Genomic DNA, 27,323 nt, shown 5'->3' with positions numbered 1-27,323 from the left:
CAATGAAAAGAGAAGTGAAAAAAGGGCCCACCAGGTCATGTGATAAGAGTGAGCCCCCGCCCCCCCCCCCCACCCCCTCCAGGTCATGTGATAAGAGTGAGCCCCCCCCCCCCCCCCCCCCCTCCAGGTCATGTGATAAAAGAGTGAGCCCCCCCCCCCCTCCAGGTCATGTGATAAGAGTGAGCCCCCCCCCTCCAGGTCATGTGATAAGAGTGAGCCCCCCCCCCCCCCCTCCAGGTCATGTGATAAGAGTGAGCCCCCCCCCCCCCTCCAAGTCATGTGATAAGAGCAAACAGGAACATCATCATCAACCTGGACACCGGCCCAAAAGAGCATTCGGTTGAGCAAAAGCGGAATCACAAATCGAGAAGACTTGTTGATTCCAGAAGTGTTAACTCTTTGGACGCCAGAACCGAGGATAGTCGGGTTATCTCGCCATGCGTTGAGCGCCAGGACCCCCGAAAACCAGAGTATAGTCGGGTTTATCGTTATATCCATTCATTACAGGCACACGGAATCGGGGTTAACATGGGGAATCATCCTGAGAATGCCAAAGTGCAATACCGGCCGCATCCACCCAGGTGGCAGTATCGAGCACCCTTTGAAACATTATATCTTGGCCTGTGCGTCGATCAAATGTCTCCGGGCGCACTTTTCTTTGTCGGGCGGGTATCCCGATCGCATTGAGAAGCGGCAAATGCCTCTGATGCATCTGTTGTGGTGGATTATGTTTTGGCGACACGATGCACACCGGTACTTGGACTCGCGATCAGACCATTGGAATATTCTTTTTGGGGTACCTCCTAGTGAAGGTAAGGATTAAATTATATCAATCCTGCTTTGATCCAACCATGATTTCACCTCGATCGCAACGTGTATGTGTAACGTTACTCCACAATGTTTGCCATTGGTGACGATCAAAGCATCAAAAAACGTGATGAAACATAATGCCTATTATATATATTTGATTTGGAAATAGTAGCGTGTCCAGGCGAGAAACGGCAACGCTTTTAGTGAAATTCACGTTTTTCTGCATATCGTCGTTTTCTGGGATTAGACAGGATCACTCTAAAACTATACTCATATTCACCACGGTATAACACGCGAACGTATCGACGAAAATCTTTCTTTTTCACATATTGAACGATTGCACTGCCGCACTACCCAACGGTTAACCCTTTCACTGCGACAATACAGACGGTTAACCCTTTCACTGCCACACGACAGCAGGTTAAAACTTTCACTACCACACTACAGACGGTTAACCGTCTGTAGTGTGATAGTAAAGGGTTAACCTTCTGTAGTGTTGGTAGTGAAAGGGTTAAGGAGTCACAGCACTACAACCAAATTAAACCTGGTCTTAATCAACCAAACAACGCAAACTCCTAAACAAACCAAACTATTTCAATTGCAATTTGGAACACGTGACATGGACATATTCACATCTCTGCATTTGGATTTATCTTTTACATTTGGATTCATCTTTTACATTTTTCTTTTTTATATATACACACAGGGGAGGAAAATGATGACTCATCTACCTGTTTTTGGCTGACATTTAAAGCGGTACATATAAAACACCACGTCACGACGATCCGACTCCCATCAAGCCTGATGATATTTGATTGAATAGTGCAACTAGCACCCCCTGAATAAAAACACATCACTATCATATCATATCTTAAGCCTTTCACTACCACACTACCAAAGGGTTAACCCTTTCATTGCGACAATACAGAAGGTTAACCCTTTCACTGCCAACACGGCAAAAGGTTAACCCTTTCACTACCACACTACAGTGTTAACCCTTTCACACTACCAAATGGTTAAGCCTTTGACTGAGACAATACAGAAGGTTAAGCCTTTCACTGCCACACGACAAAGGGTTAACCCCTTCACTGCGACAATACAGAAGGTTAACCCTTTCACTGTCACACGACAAAAGGTTAACCCTTTCACTACCACACTACAGATGGTTAACCCTTTCACTGCCACTATAGTGTGGCAGTGAAAGGGTTAACCTTCTGCAGTGTGGCAGTGAAAGATTAACCTTCTGTAGTGCGGTAAGTGAAAGGGTTAACAGCAGATACAGAATGACTAACAAAAACATTGTTTTTAAATGGCTAATGATGTTCTGATTGGCACTTCCTGCTTCGTTCCCGGTGCTTCTGAAGTCAAGTAGCGCGGAGTGACATCACAGCTAAACTACGTCCCCCGTATCTACGTTTTAACCCCTTCACTACCACACACACACAAACAACAGACTGTTAACCCGTTCACTGCCACACCGCAAAAGGGTTAACGACGCTTTCGCTACCACACTATGGAACGTTAACCCTTTCACTATCGTGCGGCAGTGAAAGGGTTAACCTTCCGTAGTGTGGCGGCGAAAGCGTTAACCCTTTGTGGTGTGGTAGTGAAAGGGTTAAGAGACGATAACCAAAATAAATATATATATATAAAAAATATCCCAACTGCCAAACGAAAAGAAAAACACACGCGCACACACACACACACATTACCCTTCCTCCCTTCCTGTCGAACAGAAATACTTGTTCGAAGATAATGTAAAAAAAGAAATTTGTCCCTCAGCTTTTTAAAGTGCTACACTGTAGGTTATTGAGAGAATTCCTGTTCAATAACACTTAATAAGGTTGGCTTCAGGAGGCTCCGGCGAGGGGCGGGGCAGGACAGGGCGAGGGGCGGGGCAGGGCGAGGGGCGGGGCTTCACAGAGAGAAAAGAAATACTTCCATCGAAAAAATACAGAGCGTTTTGCTGGACGACATCTTGAGCAGATCTTCAGAAGTCGAGGAGAAGGCGAGGGGGGGGCGGGGAGGTCAGGGGTCATCACGAGGTCATCGGGTCACACGTCCACCACCATCTTTTTGTGTATGTCTAATCCTCCGACCACCTGGAGGAAACACAAGCAAGCACAGACGGTCACTTAACCCTTTCACTACCACCACACTACCAAAGGTTTAACCCTTTCACGGCGACAATACAGAAGGTTAACACTTTCACAACCACACTACAGACGGTTAACACTTTCACAACCACACTACAGACGGTTAACACTTTCACAACCACACTACAGACGGTTAACCCTTTCACTAGCACACTACCAAAGGGTTAACCCTTTCACTGCGAAAATACATAAGGTTAACCCTCTCACAACCACACTACAGACTGTTAACCCTTCCACTACCACACTACCAAAGGGTTAACCCTTTCACTGCGACAATACATGAGGTTAACCCTCTCACAAACACACTACAGACGGTTAACACTTTCACTACCACACTACAGACGGTTAACCCTTCCACTGACACTACATAATGTTAACCCTTTCACTACCACGCTACATAAGGTTAACCCTTTCACTACCACACTACAGAAGGTTAACCCTTTCACTACCACACTACAGGTTAATCCTTTCACTACTACACTACAGACGGTTAACCTTAATCTTATTTTAGGTCTATTGATGGACTAATCATAGTGGCAGTGAAAGGTTAACCTTATATAGTGTGGTAGTGAAAGGGTTAACCTTCTGTATTGTCGCAGTGAAAGGGTTAACCCTTTGGTAGTGAACGGGTTAACCTTCTGTAGTGTGGTCGTGAAAGGGTTAACAGTCTATAGTGTGGTAGTGAAAGGGTTAACCTTCTGTAGTGTGGTCGTGAAAGGGTTAACCGTCTATAGTGTGGTAGTGAAAGGTTAACCTTCTATAATGTGGTAGTGAAAGGGTTAACCTTCTGTATTGTCGCAGTGAAAGGGTTAACCATTTGGTAGTGTGGTAGTGAAAGGGTTAACCTTCTGTAGTGTGGTAGTGAAAGGGTTAACCGTCTGCAGTGTGGTTGTGAAAGGGTTAACCGTCTATAGTGTGGTAGTGAAAGGGTTAAGACGTCTATAGTGTGGTAGTGAAAGGGTTAACCGTCTGCAGTGTGGTAGTGAAAGGGTTAACCGTCTGCAGTGTGGTAGTGAAAGGGTTAACCGTCTGCAGTGTGGTAGTGAAAGGGTTTAAAAAGGTGCCATAGACAGATGAACATATTTCACGCGCTCGTTAACCCTTTCACTGCCACACGACAGAAGGTTAACCCTTTACTATCACACAACCGACGGCGATGCTCCATCATTAGCTCCACATCCGCGGAGCTAATGATGGAGCATCGCCGTCGGTTGTGTGATAGTAAAGGGCTAACCTTCTGTATTGTCACGGTGAAAGGGTTAACCGGCTGTCGTGTTAAAGGGTTGAATAACAATAATAAACGTGGCCACCAGGGGGAGCCCAACCCACCAGGCAGAACTCCTGGAAGGAGATGCGTCCGTCTCCGTCGCGGTCGGCGTTGATGATGGTCTTGTCCACGATCTGCTGCAGCTGCGTGTCCTTCAGGTTGCTGCCCACCATCATCTTCAGCACCTGGAACAGCTCCCCGTTGGAGATGTAGCCGTCCTTGTCCATGTCGTAGATCCTGAAGGCGACTGGGGGGTGAAGGAACGGAATGAATAATAATAATTAGTAGGGATGTCCGATATTATCGGCAGTAAAATGTGATATCGGAAAATATCTGTATTTATTTAACCTTTATTTACCCAGGCAAGCAAGTAAGAACCAATTCTTATTTTATTTATTGTCAAAAGTATGCATGTTGGTTTTTACTTTTTTAATGATCATATTTTGCACAGATAATGCTTACATTTAGAAAGCCTTTTGAATGCATCCAGTGAAATTATTAGTTACCTGAAATTATTCCGTTTTCTTTGGGGGGAAACCCTGCATATATCGGTATCGGTTGATATCGGTATCGGAAATTAAGAGTTGGACAATATCGGAATATCGGTATCGGTAAAAAAAAGCCAATATCGAGCATCCCTAATAATTAGGGATGTCCGATATTATCGGCCGATATTGGCATTAAAATGTGATATCGGAAAATATCTGTATCGGTTTTCAATTTTTTTTTTCAATTTTCTTTTACATTTCTAGAACTTTTATTTACCCAGGAAAAGCAAGTAAGAACAAATTCTGATTTTATTAATTGTCAAAAGTATGCATAATGTTGTGTTAATTCCACAACAAGAGATATATAATGTTAATTACCTGAAATGATTCCATTTGGGGGGGGGGGGGGGGGGGACCCTGCATATATCGGTATCGGTTGATATCGGTTGAAATCGGTATCAGAAATTAAGAGTTGGACAATATCGGCATATCGGTAACAAAGCCAATATCGAGCATCCCTAATAATAATAATAATAGCGATAATAGAATAACATTTATAATAATAATAATTATTATTATAATACAATATAAAATAAAATTTTTTAATTAAATACAACATGGAGGGTAGGGTCAAATGTAGAGCCGCTACTAACAATTATTTAAAGGGAGCGTTAAAAAGGAATATCTTATTTTAGCCTAGCTTAAAACTCTGGGACTCTGTCAACGCAGACAAGATGGCTTTCTACTGAACGCACAGAAAGGAAATTGGTACATCTCTATTCTCCTCTGACTCTAGAGAAGACGGTGAGCGCGATGTTGGCGCGTTCCTTTAACCCCTTTAGCCCGAGATGACATCACGTCATAAATCAGACTGTATGACATAATGTTGCGTTTTTTTCTCCAAATGTAGCCAAGAGTAAATACCTTAATCCTGTCAAAACAGCAGCCATAGTGTATATTTTCAACAATACCTTTGTTTACCAATAGTCCTAAAGTGTTATTAGTGAGATTTTAGTTTATGGAATGTCTTCATAATTTAGCGAATATCGGCCATTTTGAATTAGCGTCGCTGTTTTGTAGTCATATGAGGAGAGGGCATCCAGAGCTCTCAATGAGTGTTGAAAGTTTGAAAAACTACATTTCCTAGCCGATTACAGCTTCCTGCAAGCAAATGACTTATGATTTTTTTTTATTTATCTTATTTCTTGGGATTCTCTATCACAAAACTGAACGTTATTGGCATAGATTGGAGGGCAGTTAGTGTGTCTACATTCTGTGAAAGTTTAGCAACAATCAGCGTTCCAATCCGATCCAAAATGGCGGAGCCATATCCATTATAAGAATGGAACTGTACATACAGTAGATTTCATTCACGGTTCTTGCTGCACGCCTGGAGATACTAAATCCAAATTGAACTCTGCCATTTGAAAGAGGAGATTTGGCCCGATCCATAGCTGTACGAGTTGGCTATAATAAGGTAATTTATAGGCCTGGTATTCTATATTCTATAATAATATTTCAAATTGCATGTGTCCGGATGGCAGAATTCAGTACTGTATCTACAAAACATTCTGTTTAATCATCTTCCCTTTAGTCATTTGCTTAAGAGTTTTTGTACACATGATCTCAAGAAGGTGCTGAACGAGCTCAGTAGCAGTTTTTCATGTTTGGTCATTATTAGCACGGTGTTATTCACTGTCAAAGATGCAAAGAAAAATCATAATTTATATTCTCCTTTGTTTCATCACAATTTACACAATCCTAGTAACAGACACAATATTTCTGACACTGGGAATACGTTCCATGAGATCCATAGATGTCCCTAGATACCAAGAACATGCTAAAGGACCTTGTAGAAGTGGAGCAATCTTCCATTTACTTTTTTCAGAATTTCTTCAGAAAATAGGGCTAGGTCTTAACAGGTTAATGTTTTATACACAGACTGTATAGTTTTCAACCAGTTGAATCATGAAAAGTAGGGATGTCCCGATCCGATCACGTGATCGGTGCAATTTTTATTTTTATTTTATTTAATCCCAATTTCTCACATTACATTCACCCTGAATGTTGACGTTATCCAGGTGAAAAGTTAACTTCATTCAAGCGAGGCATTGCAATCCTTGACATAAATCATTTGATGTATAATTAAATCAAAAGAAATGCGTTTGGGTCTGAGAGTGTGGCTGGTCTGCCGTTCTGCAGCTGGATACTATTGGTTTGTTTTGGCAAAATTCTTCTGCTCTGTGTGACAATAAATAAATGAATGATATGCAATTTAAAACCAAAACTAAGGCCTCAGTATGAGTTTAAGACGTGAACATGGTCATGTTTTTTTTTCTTTTTTTTTCTTTTTTTAATAATCGGATCGGGAAAGATCGGTATCGGTAGATACTCAAAATCACATGATCGGGATCGGATCGGGAGCAAAAAAACGTGATCGGGACATCCCTAATGAAAAGTGAGTGAAATCAGGACAGAGAAGCGAACAGGGTGATGATACTCACAGCGCAGCTTCTGCTCCTTGTCACCCTTGACGCTGAACTGGGAGACGCCTTCAATGAATTCTGCCAAAAGGAGATACATTCGTCAGAGCCTATTGTATATGATTTTATACTGCCCACCTCTGGTGTAATTATAGCACAGCAAAAATGGAAAAACTGCAGGTAGCATATAATGATGCATTTAGGACCCTCCTTAAGCTCCCAAGATAGACTAGTGCAAGCTATACGTTTGTGACCACATAACATATTGTATTTATGTTATTCAAATACATTTTGATTGAAGCAAGTTGCTTAAGATCCTAAATCAAATGTTTCATGAGTCATTATTTTAATTTGCTATGGGATCATGTTATGTTAACTGTTAACACTTTGAGTGCCAGCCACGGCATAATTCGTTAGTTCATGCCAACCGTTGAGTGCCAGGAACGAGATTGCCGTAATTTTTTTTATTAGCGATTTCCATTCATATTTCATCAATCTAGCCTCATGTTACCACTGGCATTCTCTCTGAGCTCGAATTGTGAAAATATCACCCCCTATCGTCTCCCGGATGGTACTGCACCCCTTTGGATTGGATTGAATGAAACGCATGGGAAAAAAAGAGTCCGGAATCCACATTTTACTTCTCAGGCAAGTAACCCGAGCCAATCGGACTCATTGTGGACCATCAGAACAGCGTGGAATACATATTTCCAGTACCCAGCGTTGGATCAATAAACGCGATCGATATTTGGAATGGCGATCAGGAATTGGAATAATCTTTTTGTAGAACATCTGATCTGAGGTAAGGAATCTATTTTACCAGTCTTAGGATAATCAGAGCCGTTTTCACCTATATATCAACGTGTTCCATATGCGTGTGTGTGGCTGCGAGTGTGTGTGTAGCTGATCAGGAAATAAGAGAATCGATTTTTCAGCCCGCTTCTATAGCGTGCATAAGTACACATATACTATCGATAATCTAGCGTTTATTTGAAAGCGATTCATAGATAGGCCGAAAAATGACAACGTGTTTTGTGTATTCCAGTGTATTCCAGTAAAGGGCGATTATCACAATCTTCTGAAAGTTTCAAGAAACTAGCGTTTTTCAAAATGGTATAAAATGTTTCGACAATGTTGACTGCAAACAAGTCATTGATAAGCGACGGCCAGATTAGACACATAGCCATAATTTAAGATATAGTTTATGCGTTCGCAAATATGAGAGCTCTATCATCGAAGTGGGTGGCGGCACAGTACAGGGTAAATAGGAAACGGAGGCCGGCACTGAAAGTGTTAAGGCAGAGGGACTGGACAACAGGGTGACATTCACAGGTGTGCAGACTTGAGGATGTGAGGTAAAACATGCACTGGAGCCCGGAAAAGGAGCCGCGCCCACAGGAAACAGAGATGGAGGGTGTGACAGAAATAATCGTTAGATTAGTCGACTACCGGTAATCGAAAAAATTATCGACAGATTAGTCGACTACCAAAATAATCGTTAGTTGCAGCCCTACTCACCTTTGAAGTCCACCTCCCCGTTGCCGTCGGTGTCGAAGATGTCGATGACCCGCTGGACCAGGGGGTTCTGCTGGAGCTCCGGCAGAGACATGAACTCCTCCACGCTGAGCGAGCCGGAGTTATCCAGGTCCAGCTTCTTGAACCTTTTCCCCAGCCGCTTGATCTCATCCGCATCGACTGTGATCGCAGAGAGAGAGAGAGACACACACATATACAGAGAGAGAGAGAGACACACACAGAGAGAGAGAGAGAGAGCGAGAGAGACACAGAGAGAGATAGAGAGACAGACACACACACACGCACAAATACAGAGAGAGAGAGAGAGAGAGAGACACACACACATACAGAGAGAGAGAGAGACACACACAGAGAGAGAGAGAGCGAGAGAGACACACAGAGAGATAGAGAGACAGACACACACACAAATACAGAGAGAGAGAGAGAGAGAGACACACATACAGAGAGAGAGAGACACACACAGAGAGATAGAGAGCGAGAGAGACACACAGAGAGAGATAGAGAGACACACACACACGCACAAATACAGAGAGAGAGAGAGAGAGAGAGAGAGACACACACACATACAGAGAGAGAGAGACACACACAGAGAGAGAGAAAGCGAGAGAGACACACAGAGAGAGATAGAGAGACAGACACACACACGCACAAATACAGAGAGAGAGAGAGAGAGAGAGAGAGAGAGAGAGAGAGACACACACACATACAGAGAGAGACACACACACATACAGAGAGAGAGACACACACATACAGAGAGAGACACACAGACAGAGAGAGAGAGAGAGACACACACACATAGAGAGAGAGAGAGAGACACACACATACAGAGAGAGAGAGACACACACATACAGAGAGAGACACACACATACAGAGAGAGACACACATACAGAGAGAGACACACACACATACAGAGAGAGAGACACACACATACAGAGAGAGACACACATACAGAGAGAGAGAGAGAGAGAGACACACACATACAGAGAGAGACACACACACATACAGAGAGACACACACATACAGAGAGAGAGACACACATATAGAGAGAGAGACACACACATACAGAGAGAGAGACACATACAGAGAGAGACACACACATACAGAGAGAGAGACACACACATACAGAGAGAGAGACACACACATACAGAGAGAGAGACACATACAGAGAGAGAGAGAGAGACACACACATACAGAGAGAGACACACACATACAGAGAGAGAGACACACATACAGAGAGAGACACACATACAGAGAGAGAGACACACATACAGAGAGAGAGACACACATACAGAGAGAGACACACATACAGAGAGAGAGAGACACACATACAGAGAGAGACACACATACAGAGAGAGAGACACACATACAGAGAGAGAGACACACACATACAGAGAGAGAGACACACACATACAGAGAGAGACACACACACATACAGAGAGAGACACACATACAGAGAGAGAGAGAGACACACAGAGAGACACACACATACAGAGAGAGAGAGAGAGATAGAGAGACACACAGAGAGAGAGAGAGAGAGAGAGAGAGAGAGAGAGATAGAGAGACACAGAGAGAGAGAGAGAGAGAGAGAGAGAGAGACACACATACAGAGAGAGAGAGACACACATACAGAGAGAGAGAGACACACATACAGAGAGAGAGAGACACACATACAGAGAGAGAGAGAATTCCGGTTATTAAAACAAACACGGCACAGCGGTGGTTAAAGTACCGTAACTCCTACTACCATCATAAAGGTTTTAGGAGACGTACTTTCCACACAGAAGGTAAAAGGAAGTGCCAAACAAAAACAGCCCGTTGTCCACATGGGTCTGGTGTCTCGCCCCCTTTAGAAGCTATTTACTAGTGGTGGGGGGGAATATCGATACAGTATAGTATCGCGATACTTTGCTTTTTGCGTGGCAATACTGTACCGATACAAGGACGCCAAGTATCGATATTTAATTATGCAAACAAATAATAATAAAAAAATTTATAAGGAAGTTGCATTGTTCATTTCAATACTTTTAATAGTACAGTAGTCCACACACACACACACGTGTGCATTCAGTTACGTTGTAATATGACTGTAATACAAACATAGGTACACGCAACACAGATTACAGTGTTGACATCCGTCTGCTTGCTGCGATAGAAATGATTGAAGTGAGATGAACAGACTGAAAACTATATTTTACTAGATAAAACATGTTGACAAAGTTTAACTTTGCAGTTGAAAAAAAGCTAATATATATCGCAATATTAATATCGCAATACTCAGCATATCGCAATATATTTTGAACCACGTATCGTGATAATATCGTATGGTGAGGCCTCTGGTGATTCCCACCCCTACTATTTAGCCTCCTCTAGACGTCAGGTGTCTCCCCCCCCACCCCCACCCCCTACCTTTAGAAGCTATTTAGCCTCCTCTAGACGTCAGGTGTCTCCCCCCCCACCCCCACCCCCTACCTTTAGAAGCTATTTAGCCTCCTCTAGACGTCAGGTGTCTCCCCCCCAACCCCCCCCCCGGTTACCTTTAGAAGCTATTTACCCCCCTCTAGACGTCAGTGAATTCCACGACGACCACGACACCAGAGGGAGTTCCACAAATCACGTTCAACCCAGATTCGGCTCAAACAAGGGACTAAACACCCAACCCCCTCCAATGTACAGTTCCTTCCCCCCCCTGACGGAATCTTACCCGGTTTCTCCTGGGTTCTGCCGGCCATGGCCACTGACTCTCTAACCCCCTCTGTTCTGTACTCAGTGGAGGTGGACGTTGAGTGTAGCAAACCAGCGGATACCCACCGCTAAGCCCCCATGTCACGTGACATCTCTTTGTGCACTAATCACTCCACCAATCCACTTGAGCTTTTACTAAACGCTCCACGTTAGCCTCAACCTAGAACCAATGCTTTGAAAGAAAATTGTAATGTATAGAGATATGATGAGATATGTCAAACTGGAACAAACTGCCACTGTATTTAACGGAGATTACATTTAAGATGTTTTAAAAAGAAATAAAGAATAGCAATTAAATTGTAATGTATAGAGAGATATGTCAAACTGGAACAAAGTGCCACTGTATTTAACGCAGATTACAAGTAAGATGTTTTAAAAAGAAATAAAGAACAGCAATTAAATTGTAATGTATAAAGAGATATGTCAAACTGGAACAAAGTGCCACTGTATTTAACGCAGATTACAAGTAAGATGTTTTAAAAAGAAATAAAGAACAGCAATTAAATTGTAATGTATAAAGAGATATGTCAAACTGGAACAAACTGCCACTGTATTTAATGCAGATTACAAGTAAGATGTTTTAAAAAGAAATAAAGAACAGCAATTAAATTGTAATGTATAAAGAGATATGTCAAACTGGAACACACTGCCACTGTATTTAACCCACATTACAAGTAATTCTTTTTTTTCTTTTCTCAATAGTTTTTATTGATAATTGTAACTGTGTGAATGTACATAATAATTTATATTGTGTCTTTTGTTTGGACCCCAGGAAGAATAGTTGTTTCTAAGGAAACGACCGACTGTGATCCTAAATAAACAACACATTTAACACTTTGATCGCCATGGGTTAAATTCATAATTTACCATCCCTAGCCAGCTCTATTTGTCTATGGAGAAGTTCCCCTTCTTTGCAGGGCTATAACTTTTTAAATTCTATTGCTAAATTGCCATTATTATGGCCCATTCAATGTCCTATATCCATTGTTCAGGGTACCGGTATGACTGTGTATGGACGAATAATGGACTCTGTGAAGCGCTCTGGGTCAGTGACGAGCGCTATATAAATCCAAGTCATTATTATTATTATTAGGGTGTAGCAACGTTAAACTTTTTCATTCACATATTCATACTAAAATATGGTCTAAAGTATAAGTATGTTTTTATCGTTTTCTGCAGCTTTCTCCAGAACTTGATTTATAGCTCCAAATGCATTATATTGATGATGAAATACAGTTTGATAGCAATCGGCGCGAAATAAAAAATTTCAACTGGACGTGGTTCTAGAAGTTACTACGTATCATCTGATGATGACCGGATGGGCGAGGGGGCGTTTATAATTCCGTGGGCAACGTTATACCATTCGTCTAGTGTGGGTCATATGGTCATCAGAGCAGTTTATATGGAATACGTTAGAAAATAACGCTGGATCTTACCGTATGTTCCTCACGCCGTTGGACGATCGGCGTGGAGTAGACAGTTTTCGATTATGGGATGTTGATCCTGATGAACCATTTCCAGGTTGTATAATACTATATACGTCCAAATAACGTTGTTTATTGAGTTAGGGCGAGCGATTGATCATCCAGTGTGTTGAGATGGAGTCAGGCTACCGATCGCGAGTGCCCGGACGGATTATGGATGAGCACTTTGGATGTTTGGCGCGCCCCTCCCTCTTGGCCGATCGGCAGATCGGCCACCGGATGGCGCTCTTGAACCGTTAGACAGTTGAGTGGAGCTCACCAGTACAGCTCATGTCTCCGGAGGAGAAATATGATTTCGATCACAGATTTTTGAATGATTGATATCAAAGACGAGGTACGGCGTCTTCGGCAGAATGAGCATGGCTAGGAATGACGTCTAAACACGTCATCGGCGATTAAAGTGTTAATAACAGGAAACCATGTATGGGCAGTGCTTCCCAATCCTCTCCTCGAAGCACCCCAGCCGTTCCATGTATTTGTTAAATTCCACCACCAGCACACCTGATTCAACTAATAAAGGGCTAGTTACGGTAAGTTGAATCAGGTGTGCTGGTGGTGGAATTTAACAAGTACATGGAACGGCTGGAGTTCTAGATACCTTTTATGGCGGGCGGGCGGGGTGCTTTGTAGTATTTTGGCTAAGGCTATGTTATGGGTTTGGTTTTATGAGCATTTAGCCGTTCTGTATGACAGCACCAGAAAGGGAAAGTGAGCTTCGACTGAATCACAGTGTGTGGCTGAAACACCACACACAGTACCTGGTGTGTAGCTACTATTAGCATCACAGTACCTGGTGTGTAGCTACTATTAGCATCACAGTACTTGGTGTGTAGCTACTATTAACATCACAGTACCTGGTGTGTAGCTACTATTAGCATCACAGTACCTGGTGTGTAGCTACTATTAGCATCACAGTACCTGGTGTGTAGCTACTATTAGCATCACAGTACCTGGTGTGTAGCTACTATTAGCATCACAGTACCTGGTGTGTAGCTACTAGCTACTATAGCATCACAGTACTAGCCTCATTCTAAAAGCCACATTGCTAAAACACCAAACGACCGGACACCATTGCCCTGAAATGCAACGCTTAACGGTTCCGGGCTATTTTGGAGGACATCACCCCCGAGAGGTCACCCGACCTCTGACCTGTGAACTGGTTAACCTCTGGACCTGACCTGTGGGCTGGTTAACCGCTGGACCTGACCTGTGGGCTGGTTAACCTCTGACCTGGTTAACCTCTGGACCTGACCTGTGGGCTGGTTAACCTCTGGACCTGACCTGTGGGCTGGTTAACCTCTGGACCTGACATGTGGGCTGGTTAACCTCTGGACCTGACCTCTGAACTGGTCCACAGCAGTGCCGTTAACATCTGGCCGTCTCAGAGTGGTACTTCCTGTCGGTAACGCTGCACCCAGCAGGGGGAGGTAGAGGGCCTAGAGGTAGAAGAGGCCCGAGTGTGTAACCCTAACCCTAGAGGTAGAGTGTGTAACTAGGAGGGATATGAGGACTGTGTGTAACTAGGGGGGATATGAGGACTGTGTGTAACTAGGGGGGATATGAGGACTGTGTGTAACTAGGAGGGATATGAGGACTGTGTGTAACTAGGAGGGATATGAGGACTGTGTGTAACTAGGAGGGATATGAGGACAGTGTGTGTAACTAGGAGGGATATGAGGACTGTGTGTAACTAGGAGAGATATGAGGACTGTGTGTAACTAGGAGGGAAATGAGGACTGTGTGTAACTAGGGGGGATATGAGGACTGTGTGTAACTAGGGGGGATATGAGGACTGTGTGTAACTAGGAGGGATATGAGGACTGTGTGTAACTAGGAGGGATATGAGGACTGTGTGTAGCTAGGAGGGATATGAGGACAGTGTGTGTAACTAGGAGGGATATGAGGACTGTGTGTAACTAGGAGGGATATGAGGACTGTGTGTAACTAGGAGGGATATGAGGACTGTGTGTAACTAGGGTGGATATGAGGACTGTGTGTAACTAGGAGGGATATGAGGACTGTGTGTAACTAGGAGAGATATGAGGACTGTGTGTAACATCCAGTATAACACTAACAGGCTTCCAAGACAGCAGCTGGCTACTGTTATGACAGAGAGCGGCCACTAGGTGAACCACAACACAAGCTACTGCCACCGTACGTTCCACAAAGAACACCCTGGAATAATACTACTGCCACGTTCCACAAAGAACACCCTGGAATAATACTAGTCATGTTCCACAAAGAACACCCTGGAATAATACTAAGGTCATGTTCCACAAAGAACACCCTGGAATAATACTAATGTCATGTTCCACAAAGAACACCCTGGAATAATACTAATGTCATGTTCCACAAAGAACACCCTGGAATAATACTACAGTCACGTTCCACAAAGAACACCCTGGAATAATACTACTGCCACGTTCCACAAAGAACACCCTGGAATAATACTAATGTCATGTTCCACAAAGAACACCCTGGAATAATACTAATGTCATGTTCCACAAAGAACACCCTGGAATAATAATAATGTCATGTTCCACAAAGAACACCCTGGAATAATACTAATGTCATGTTCCACAAAGAACACCCTGGAATAATACTAATGTCATGTTCCACAAAGAACACCCTGGAATAATACTAATGTCACGTTCCACAAAGAACACCCTGGAATAATACTAATGTCACGTTCCACAAAGAACACCCTGGAATAATACTACTGCCACGTTCCACAAAGAACACCCTGGAATAATACTACTGCCACGTTCCACAAAGAACACCCTGGAATAATACTAATGTCACGTTCCACAAAGAACACCCTGGAATAATACTACCGTCACGGTAGGGCTGTTTCCCCGAAGCCTGTTTTTGGGCTTCGAATTTCGTCAGGGTTTTTCGAACGGACGTTCGAACCTTGGTTTAAAAAAAAAAAAAAAAAAAAAAAAGTTTAAAAGAAACTAAATCCTCAATTTGAATAAAGTCATTAATCTGATTAAATGAGTATTTTTTTCTTTATTAAATCAACTTTCTTCAATGAATATAACTCATCAGTTTTAATACTATAATATTAGTGTAGCCTAATCTTTATCTGCAACTGTGAAGAAAAACCCCATTGGTTTAAACAGAATGAATAGACACATAATATATATATATATATATTTATAAAAAAAAAAAAATTCGAATGTTGATTTAGAATTTGAATGCCAACGTAACGAACGAATGTCCGACCGTTCACAAAAAACGAACTAACTAAAACGAACGCAAAAAAACGAACGAACTAAAACGCAAAAAAAAGCAAAAAAAATGAACGAACTAAAACAAAAACGCAAAAAAAACGCACGCAAAAAAAGAATGCAAAAAAATTAACGAACTAAAACGAACACAAAAAAAGAATGCAAAAAAAACGAACGAAAAAAAAGAACGCAAAAAAACGAACGAACTAAAACGAAAACGCAAAAAAAAGCAAAAAAAATTAACGAACTAAAACAAAAACGCAAAAAAAGAACTAAAACGAAAAAGCAAAAAAAAGCAAAAAAAAATGAACGAACTAAAACAAAAACGCAAAAAAACGCACGCAAAAAAAGAATGCAAAAAAATTAACGAACTAAAACGAACACAAAAAAAGAATGCAAAAAAAACGAACGAAAAAAAAGAATGCAAAAAAACGAACAAACTAAAACAAAAACGCAAAAAAAAGAACGCAAAAAAAAGAACAAACTAAAACAAAAACGCAAAAAAACGAACACAAAAAAACGAACGAACTAAAACAAAAACGCAAAAAAACGAACGCAAAAAAAAGAACAAACTAAAACGAACGCAAAAAGAATTCCTGGCTGAGGACCTGGAGGGGGGGGGGGGGGGGGGGGGGGGGTGTCCTGGAGGACCTGGAGGACGGGGGGGCGAGTGTGTCCTGGCTGAGGACCTGGAGGACGGGGGGGCGAGTGTGTCCTGGCTGAGGACCTGGAGGACGGGGGGCGAGTGTGTCCTGGCTGAGGACCTGGAGGACGGGGGGCGAGTGTGTCCTGGAGGACCTGGAGGACGGGGGGCGAGTGTGTCCTGGAGGACCTGGAGGACGGGGGGGGGGGGGTGTCCTGGCTGAGGACCTGGAGGACGGGGGGGGGGCGAGTGTGTCCTGGCTGAGGACCTGGAGGATGGGGGGGGGGGGGGGGGGAGTGAGAGAGCCCTGACACTCATCCTGCTCCTGTGAGTGGTGTGTCGGTAAAAGAACGAACTAAAACGAAAAAAAACGAACGCAAAAAAAGAATGCAAAAAAAACACAAAAAACGAACTAACTAAAACGAACGCAAAAAAACGAACTAACTAAAACGAAAACGCAAAAAAAAGCAAAAAAAATTAACGAACTAAAACAAAAACGCAAAAAAATAACTAAAACGAAAAAGCAAAAAAAGCAAAAAAAAATGAACGAACTAAAACAAAAACGCAAAAAAAACGCACGCAAAAAAAGAATGCAAAAAAATTAACGAACTAAAACGAACACAAAAAAGAATACAAAAAAAACGAACGAAAAAAAAGAATGCAAAAAAACGAACAAACTAAAACAAAAACGCAAAAAAAAGAACGCAAAAAAACGAACAAACTAAAACAAAAACGCAAAAAAACGAACGCAAAAAAAAGGAAGGAACTAAAACAAAAACGCAAAAAAACGAACGCAAAAAAAAGAACAAACTAAAACGAACGCAAAAAGAATTCCTGGCTGAGGACCTGGAGGACGGGGGGGCGAATGTGTCCTGGAGGACCTGGAGGACGGGGGGGAGAGTGTGTCCTGGCTGAGGACCTGGAGGACGGGGGGGAGAGTGTGTCCTGGAGGACCTGGAGGACGGGGGGGGGGGGGAGTGTGTCCTGGAGGACCTGGAGGACGGGGGGGGGAGTGTGTCCTGGAGGACCTGGAGGACGGGGGGGGGGGGAGTGTGTCCTGGCTGAGGACCTGGAGGACGGGGGGGGGGGGAGGGAGTGTGTCCTGGAGGACATGGAGGACGGGGGGGGGGAGTGTGTCCTGGCTGAGGACCTGGAGGACGGGGGGGCGAGTGTGTCCTGGAGGACCTGGAGGACGGGGGGGGGGGGGGGGGGAGTGTGTCCTGGAGGACCTGGAGGACGGGGGGGGGGGGGAATGTGTCCTGGAGGACCTGGAGGACGGGGGGGGGGGGGGGGAGTGAGAGAGCCCCGACACTCAACCTGCTTCTGTGAGTGGTGTGTCGGTAAAAGAACGAACTAAAACGAAAACACAAAAAAAGAATGCAAAAAAATTAACGAACTAAAACGAAAACGAATGCAAAAAAACGAACGAAAAAAAATAACACAAAAAACGAACGAACTAAACGCAAAAAAAAAGAACGAACGAAAAAAAAAAAAAACGCAAGAAAATGAACGAACTAAAACAAAAAAAAAAAAAAAACGAACGAACTAAAACGAAAACGAAAAAAAAAGAACGAACTAAAACGAAAACGCAAAAAAAACACAAAAAAACGAACGCAAAAAAATTTACGAACTAAAACGAAAACACAAAAAAAGAACAAACTAAAACAAAAAAGTAAAAAAAAAAGCAAAGAAAATGAACGAACTAAAACAAAAACGCAAAAAAACGAACTAAAACGAAAACGCAAAAAAAAGAACACAAAAAAACGAACGCAAAAAAATTTACGAACTAAAACGAAAAAGAAAAAAAAAACAAAGAAAATGAACGAACTAAAACAAAAAACACAAAAAAACAAACGAAAAAAAAGAACGCAAAAAAACGAACGAACTAAAACAAAAACGCAAAAAAACGAACGCAAAAAATATTCCTGGCTGAGGACCTGGAGGACGGGGGGGCGAGTGTGTCCTGGAGGACCTGGAGGACGGGGGGGGGGGGGAGTGTGTCCTGGAGGACGGGGGGGGAGTGTGTCCTGACTGAGGACCTGGAGGACGGGGGGGGGGGGGGGGGGGGGAGTGTGTCCTGGAGGACCTGGAGGACGGGGGGCGAGTGTGTCCTGGAGGACCTGGAGGACGGGGGGGCGAGTGTGTCCTGGAGGACCTGGAGGACGGGGGGGCGAGTGTGTCCTGGAGGACGGGGGGGGGGGGAGTGTGTCCTGGCTGAGGACCTGGAGGACGGGGGGGCGAGTGTGTCCTGGCTGAGGACCTGGAGGACGGGGGGGGGCGAGTGTGTCCTGGAGGACCTGGAGGACGGGGGGCGAGTGTGTCCTGGAGGACCTGGAGGACGGGGGGCGAGTGTGTCCTGGAGGACCTGGAGGACGGGGGGCGAGTGTGTCCTGGAGGACCTGGAGGACGGGGGGCGAGTGTGTCCTGGAGGACCTGGAGGACGGGGGGCGAGTGTGTCCTGGCTGAGGACCTGGAGGACGGGGGGGGGGGGGGCGAGTGTGTCCTGGAGGACCTGGAGGACGGGGGGCGAGTGTGTCCTGGAGGACCTGGAGGACGGGGGGGGGGGGGGGGGGGGGGGAGTGTGTCCTGGCTGAGGACCTGGAGGACGGGGGGCGAGTGTGTCCTGGCTGAGGACCTGGAGGACGGGGGGGGGGGGCGAGTGTGTCCTGGCTGAGGACCTGGAGGACGGGGGGTGAGTGTGTCCTGAGGACCTGGAGGACGGGGGGCGAGTGTGTCCTGGCTGAGGACCTGGAGGACGGGGGGCGAGTGTGTCCTGGAGGACGGGGGGGCGAGTGTGTCCTGGCTGAGGACCTGGAGGACGGGGGGTGAGTGTGTCCTGGAGGACCTGGAGGACGGGGGGGCGAGTGTGTCCTGGCTGAGGACCTGGAGGACGGGGGGTGAGTGTGTCCTGGAGGACCTGGAGGACGGGGGGGCGAGTGTGTCCTGGCTGAGGACCTGGAGGACGGGGGGGGGGGCGAGTGTGTCCTGGCTGAGGACCTGGAGGACAGGCGAGACCAGCCGGGCAGCTTCCATCGAGAGCACACGGCTGATTTAAGGTCGAACGCTTTCTTGACACGGAGAGCAGCTGGCCCACCGAGCAACTGGGGGGGGGGGGGGGGGGGGTTGGGGGACACGCACACACTCCCAAAAATATCCCGGCGTGGGGGAAGTCCACCGGCAGCCTAAAGAAAGACCGACACAGGCCAGGTTCACCCCCCCAGCTGTCCAAGTCTCTCTCAGGGCTGCATTGTCGTTGCAGGTGCAGCAGGACCCACAAGTAAATGGCAGCTTTTTTTTAATAGCACTTTTATCCAAAGCGTTTTACGGCTTCGAAGCTTCGTTCGATGGGCATGGGATTCGAATATAAAAATAAAATTCGATTAAAAAAAAAATATATATATATGTACCGGTATATGAATTTTTCTTTTTCTTTTTTGCTAAATCAACTCTGTCTCTCTTTGTTAACTACAACAAGCAATGCCGTTTGTTATTTAAGATGAGGTCGGACCCGGCACTGACAGATTTGTGTTCATTATGCTGCTTTTATAAAGCCTCAAATGACGGCTTACAGTATTTCATGAAAGCGTTTTAGTTTGTCTAAGATTTAAAAAGGTTTAAACTTTACAGCACTGACAAAGTTGAACAAAGTGCTGTACAAGTCCCACAACATAATTAATTTTTTAAATATATATATATATTTTTTTAATTCATTTTATTATATTTTTTATTTCGAAGCTTCAAATTTAAATCGAATCTCGGATCTCAAAAATCAAAACCAAAAAAACATAACTTGTCCAAAAGGACAAGTAACATTTAAAGGCTATTCCCTGGGAATAAGCAGGTTTTGGACGCATGTAGGGTAACCGCGGTAACCCTGGAGTGGCGGCCTGCGACACCTTTAGAAGGTGGGCCCCTGCGCCCCACAACCAGCCCCATCGGCTCCCACCTGCTCAGCAAACACACCGGCCACCAGGGGGCGGCGACGTCGCTTCAGATTATAATAATAAACTTTATTTGTATAGCACCTTTTCATACAAGATTAATTGCAGCTCAAGTGCTTCACAGCAGCAGAAGACAAAATGAGCACATATAAAGTGCCGACATGTAAAAATCGCATCGTTTTTCACATTAGGATCCAACATCCCAACAGGCCACCTTGTTTATGGTTGGATTCTATGGCCGTTTTAAAATAGACAATAATAAAAAGAGTAAAGTGCAGTGCAATAAAATAGTTAGTAGAATAGAATAGACAATAGAGCAAAATGATGCAATAGAGCAGTGCAACAGTTTAAACCCGTCTTTACCCACTTCCTTCCTGTTTGATACCCACTTTGACCTTTTGAACCTTCCTCTCAGGGCATAGTTTCCTCTCTCAGGGCATAGTTCTCTCTCTCAGGGCATAGTTCTCTCTCTCAGGGCATAGTTCTCTCTCTCAGGGGGCAGTTCCCTCTCTCAGGGCATAGTTCCCTCTCTCAGGGCATAGTTCCCTCTCTCAGGGCATAGTTCCCTCTCTCAGGGCATAGTTCTCTCTCTCAGGGCATAGTTCTCTCTCTCAGGGTGCAGTTCCCTCTCTCAGGGTGCAGTTTCCTCTCTCAGGGCGCAGTTCCCTCTCTCAGGGCATAGTTCTCTCTCTCAGGGCATAGTTCTCTCTCTCAGGGCATAGTTCCCTCTCTCAGGGTGCAGTTCTCTCTCTCAGGGCATAGTTCCCTCTCTCAGGGTGCAGTTCTCTCTCTCAGGGGGCAGTTCCCTCTCTCAGGGCGCAGTTCCCTCTCTCAGGGTGCAGTTCCCTCTCTCAGGGCATAGTTTCCTCTCTCAGGGTGCAGTTCTCTCTCTCAGGGCATAGTTCCCTCTCTCAGGGTGCAGTTCCCTCTCTCAGGGTGCAGTTCTCTCTCTCAGGGGGCAGTTCCCTCTCTCAGGGCATAGTTCTCTCTCTCAGGGCATAGTTCCCTCTCTCAGGGCATAGTTCTCTCTCTCAGGGCATAGTTCCCTCTCTCAGGGCATAGTTCCCTCTCTCAGGGCATAGTTCTCTCTCTCAGGGGGCAGTTCCCCCTCTCAGGGCATAGTTCCCTCTCAGGGTGCAGTTCTCTCTCTCAGGGGGCAGTTCCCCCTCTCAGGGCATAGTTCCCTCTCTCAGGGGGCAGTTCCCCCTCTCAGGGCATAGTTCTCTCTCTCAGGGGGCAGTTCCCCCTCTCAGGGCATAGTTCCCTCTCAGGGTGCAGTTCTCTCTCTCAGGGGGCAGTTCCCCCTCTCAGGGCATAGTTCCCTCTCTCAGGGGGCAGTTCCCCCTCTCAGGGCGCAGTTCCCTCTCTCAGGGTGCAGTTCTCTCTCTCAGGGCGCAGTTCTCTCTCTCAGGGCGCAGTTCTCTCTCTCAGGGTGCAGTACTATCTCTCAGGGTGCAGTTCTCTCTCAGGGCACAGTTCCCTCTCACGATACTTTTAAATGCCGTTTTTATAGAAATAAATCCAATATTTATGGCTTAAAACCAATTTCCGACAATAAGTTACACTTTAAATAAAAAAATAAAATGTATTTCTTGATTCAGAACAATTTGATCATGGATGAACAAACCTTTCAATGCGAATGGTTGATTTCTCAATTCCAAGGACTTTTTAAGCACCTTGTTAAAAAATTGCTGTTTTCAAGGAATTCCAGGCCTAGACTTTTATTTGTTGTATTGTAATTAATCTGTGTATATCTTTAATCTTTAATCTACATCTATTTTGCGAACCCTGTGTACAACCCCAACTTCCACAGGGAGAGGGAGTTCCCAAAAAGTGCATCCTCACAGTCCAGTCCTTTTGTCTCTAATCAAGTAGCCGGCTTTTCTCTCGAGGGAATATTGCTCTCAGACTAAAAATAAAAGGAGGCTCTCCCGCCAGCTCTGAAACTGACCTTTATGGGACGAGAAGGCATTTTTAGCAGCGTGTTGGCAGCAGTGTCGGGCTGCCGCTGGGGCGCAGACTAGGGCTGGTGGGCGATTCTTGCTCAAATTTGAATCACGATTTTTCTCTCTAATAATTGAGATCACGATTCTCTCACACGATTCTTATTTTTTCAATAAAATCATTTATTGCACTCCTTCTTAAACAGACAACACATAACATATATCAACGTGCTTGACTTAAACATAAACATAACATATATCAAAGTGCTTGGTGTTTTTAGTCAACGGCGAAAGATTGGTCGTGTTTCAGCTGCCCTTGATGCATGTTGGAAGTATTCACTAGGGATGGGCAAATTCACTGGGAACTATTCGACTACTAATCAAAGATAGTCTTGATTTTGTTTTTACTTAATAGCGAACGTGAGATAATCAAATCTGAAATGCTGTAGTATTGTCATAGGTGACTTGTCTTTAAAAAAAATGTAGATGCTTTAACACTTTGATTGCCGGAAAACGCTTTTTCACGTCATTCAGAGCCATGCTAAAGGTGCCGAGGACGCCGTAACTCGTCTTTGATATCAATATTTCAAAAATCTGTGATCGAAATCATATTTTCTTTCCGGAGCCCTGAGATGTGCTGGTGGGCTCCCACCAACTGTCTAACGGTTCGAGAGCACCATCTGGTGGCCGATCGGCAGATCGGCCAAGAGGGAGGGGCGCCCCAAACAGGAAGTGCTCATCCATATGAGCTCCGGGCACTCGCGTCCGGTAGCCGGACTCCATCTCAACACACTGGATGATCAATCGCTCGCCCTAACTCAATAAACAACGTTATTTGGACGTATATAGTATTATACAAGCTGGAAATGGTTCATCAGGATAAACATCCCATAATCGAAAACGGTCTACACCACGCTGATCGTCCAACGGCGCGAGGAAGATGCGGTAAGATTCAGCGTTATATTGTAACGTGTTCCATATAAACTGTTATGATGAACATATGACCCACACTAGATGAATGATATAACGCTGCCCACGGAATTATAAACGATCCCCCGCCCATCCGGTCATCATCAGATCATACGTAGATCATTCTAGAAGTACGTCCAATTGAAATTTTTTATATCGCCCCGATTGCCATCAAACTGTATTTCATCATCAATATAATGCATTTGGGGCTATAGATCACGTTCTGGAGAAAGCTGCAGAAAGAGATGAAAACATACTTATACATTAGACCATACTTTACTATGAATATGTGAATGAAAAAGTTTAACGTTGCTACACAATGAACAATACATATAGGACTTTGAATGGGCCCTAATAATGGCAATGTAGCAATAGAATTTAAAAAGTTATAGCCATGCAAAGAAGGGGTACTTCTCCATAGACAAATAGAGCTGGCAATCTATGGTATATCATGAATTTAACCCATGGCAATCAAAGTGTTAATGTAAATATCTGTATGTGTATTGTCTTGTACCAGTAACAGCAAGGACCATGATGGAAATAAGTCCTGGACTTTATCACGTTATCCTCGACACTGAATGCAAGTTGTTTTTTTCATGACTCATGCTTTTGGCAAATAAACGAAACAAACACGTGAGCTAGCCGGATGCTGTCATAGCAACCCCCCTCCCCTTGTGAACTTGACATCCCGACTGTGCGACTTGAGGGAAGTCTCGCCTAGATGAATAAATAACTGCGCTCTGCTACCGATTGGGGTGAATGTGCATAACGTAGTAGTAACCGACTGTGCTTCAAAAAAGAGGGGGGAGGGGGGGTGATTACTCAGCCCTTGTGTGGGTGAATGTAACAAGTTCCTAACGTTTTCTTTCCCCTATCATTTCATGCACACTTTATTCATTGTTTTAAATTATTATTTTCTTTTAAGTTATTTTGTGCATCGCTCCGTTTTGAATTTGATGCAAATTTGCAATGCATGGGGGTCATCCTTTTGTGTTAAATGGCTGCATAAAGCAAGCATTTGACTCTCATGTTGATAAGAGTATTAAAACTTGGAACTTGAAAAAGATCCGTTTAAGGTAGATAAAATAAAAATAAAAATGCGATTAAATATTTTAATCGATTGACAGCACTAATGGGAACATATTGGTGATCCTCTTGGGAGGAATCGGTGTGGACTGTGGGTGTGAGCTTGGGAGAGCGTCTGTCAGTGTATAAGTGTATTTTGTTGTCCCGTGTTTTGTTTGGTTATGGATTGTATTGTATTGTATGTTTTGTATTTTATGTTAAGGACCCCCTCGAAAACGAGATAGCATATCTCAAGGGGTTTATCCTTCAAATTAATTTCAAATTTACTCACAGTGCGAACACATCTCCAGGGGGTAACTGGCTTCATTTCCCTGCAAGGAGAGAGGAGGAAGTGAGAATGGAGACCAAACCAAATAAAATAAATTGAATAAGTTACTATATAGCTATTATATATATATATATATATATATACACACACACACACACACACTAGGGCTGGGCGATTAATCGAAATAAAATCACGATTCATAGACCTATGCAATCTCATTTCTAAATTATGACGATTATTTTTATTAAAACATTTTAAATATATATATTTTTACTTTTTACTTAACCTTTTTAAACGATGACGATTCTGACTTGAGTTATTTTGTATGTTACAAGAGGCTTTTAAGTTTAAGTCAAGCACTTTCATATGTGTTGTGTTTAAGTTTATTAAGTCAAGCACGTTATGTTATACGTTATGTTGTCCGTTTAAGAAAGAGTGCAATAAATGATTTTATTGAAAGATTAAGAATCGTGTGAGAGAATCGCAATCTCAATTCTTAGAGAAAAATCGTGATTCACATTTGAGCAAGAATCACCCAGCCCTAATACACACTTATATATATAACGTATTATAGTGAGAGTTTCTCCAGACCCCTCTTGGCAGAGCCTGAGGTGGGGCTGGCCAGCAGTAGAGACCCCTCTCCTATCCCCACTCAACTATAACCCACACATCAGATGCAAAACATGTAAACAAAGTGTAGTACCAAGAGTGGCTATTTTTCTTCCCCTAGAGGTCGCTGTTTGGCGGCATTACAGATTGAATAATTTACATCTCAACATAATGGTAGAATATTGATCCAGTGAAGACTGATCCAGTGAATACTGATCCACTGAATACTAGGGCTGACCTTCGAATTTCTTTTTGGAATTCGAAGCTTCGGGGCCGAGATTCGATTTAAATTTGAAGCTTTGAGATAAAAAAACAAAAAAAAAATTCTTTTATGTTGTGGGACTTGTACAGCACTTTGTTCAACTTTGTCAGTGCTGTAAAGTTTAAACCTTTTTAAATCTTAGACAAACTAAACACTTTGCTTTCATGAAATATTGTAAGCAGTCATTTGAGGCTTTATAAAAGCAGCACATTGAACACAAATCTGTCCGTGCCGAGTCCGACCTCATCTTAAATAACAAACAGCATTGCTTGTTGTAATTAACAAAGAGAGGCAGAGTTGATTTTGCAGAGTTGAATTTTATTTTCATAAATCGAATCCCATGCCCATCGAACGAAGCTTCGAAGTATTTAAGACAGCCCTACTGAATACTGATCCAGTGAATATTGATCTAGTGTCGCCATACTAGATTCCAAATTGATACAAAAGTAGTTTCTTATGGTACCATCTATTTATTTCTGTAAGGGATATCATTTCAGCTTTTTACTACGGCCGAATGAAAGCATAAATGGTGCATTTCTTTATATAGCGTTTTTATCCAAATCGCTTTACAATTTTGTTCCTCACATTCAGTCATTCATCCATTCACTCACACAGACGGCGGAGGCAACCATGCAAGGTGCCGACCTGCTCATCAGGAGCAGTTAGGGGTTAATCGTCTTGCTCAAGGACACTTCGACACGCTGCCCAGGAGGAGTGGGAATCTAACCGGGAACCTTCCGATTACCAGACGACCGGTCTACCTCCTGAGCCCCCGTCTCAGAGTGATGAAAATTGCAACCTGTCGCAGTATCACAATATACCCGAGAGGTACCCCAAAAGATAAATGACATTTTAAAAAAGGAAACCGCAAACATTTCTTTATTGTGATATTGTATCGGGAGTGATGGCTCCCACCCATGATCTCAATACCGCAAAAGGTGACCATGTGTGAAAAAAAAACCCCGAAGGAGGCTTGGGACGCAAAAGGGGGTTAACAGGTTAAGAGAGGAGACAGTGGCTCAGGAGGTAAGAGCGGTCGGAAGGTTCCCGGCTCGATTCCCGCTCCTCCCGGGCAGCGTGTCGAAGTATCCTTGAGCAAGACACTTAACCCCCTAACTGCTCCCGATGAGCAGGTTGGCACCTTGCATGGTCGCCTCCGCCGTCAAGTGTGTGAATATGTGAGTGACTGTGTAAAATGGTGAGGAACAAATTGTAAAGCGCTTTGGATAAACGCTGCTATATAAATGCACCATTTACCCTTTACCGTCTCTAAAAATCATTGAAACCAATTCTTTGTCCTTCCTTTGTCTGTCCCGTCTGTCACTCTCTCCATTATGTACGAGAACGGAATGAACTGGATTCCGCCGGAGACAGAAATGAGGGCAATCTACCGCCTGGCCTCG

The 27,323-nt window shown here is 43.9% G+C and overlaps 1 protein-coding gene across 1 annotated transcript in view; it reads right to left on the bottom strand.

Moving 5' to 3' along the window:
* Window positions 1-277: 277 nt before the first annotated feature.
* ppp3r1b (protein phosphatase 3 (formerly 2B), regulatory s1ubunit B, alpha isoform, b) overlaps window positions 278-27,323 on the bottom strand; it is a 40,771-nt gene continuing 13,725 nt past the window's right edge. The window contains exons 2-6 of the mRNA XM_084317852.1: window positions 25,053-25,092; window positions 8,723-8,899; window positions 7,226-7,285; window positions 4,296-4,480; window positions 278-2,912 (exon numbers count right to left, since the gene is read on the bottom strand). Coding sequence (XP_084173978.1) covers window positions 2,865-2,912; window positions 4,296-4,480; window positions 7,226-7,285; window positions 8,723-8,899; window positions 25,053-25,092 — 510 coding nt within the window. The 3' untranslated portion in view covers window positions 278-2,864. The remainder of the gene's footprint in view (window positions 2,913-4,295; window positions 4,481-7,225; window positions 7,286-8,722; window positions 8,900-25,052; window positions 25,093-27,323) is intronic.

Source organism: Notolepis coatsorum (assembly GCF_963971535.1).
Source record: "Notolepis coatsorum genome assembly, chromosome: 7".
NCBI lineage: Eukaryota > Metazoa > Chordata > Actinopteri > Aulopiformes > Paralepididae > Notolepis > Notolepis coatsorum.
This window is presented reverse-complemented; position numbering and strand designations above follow the sequence as displayed.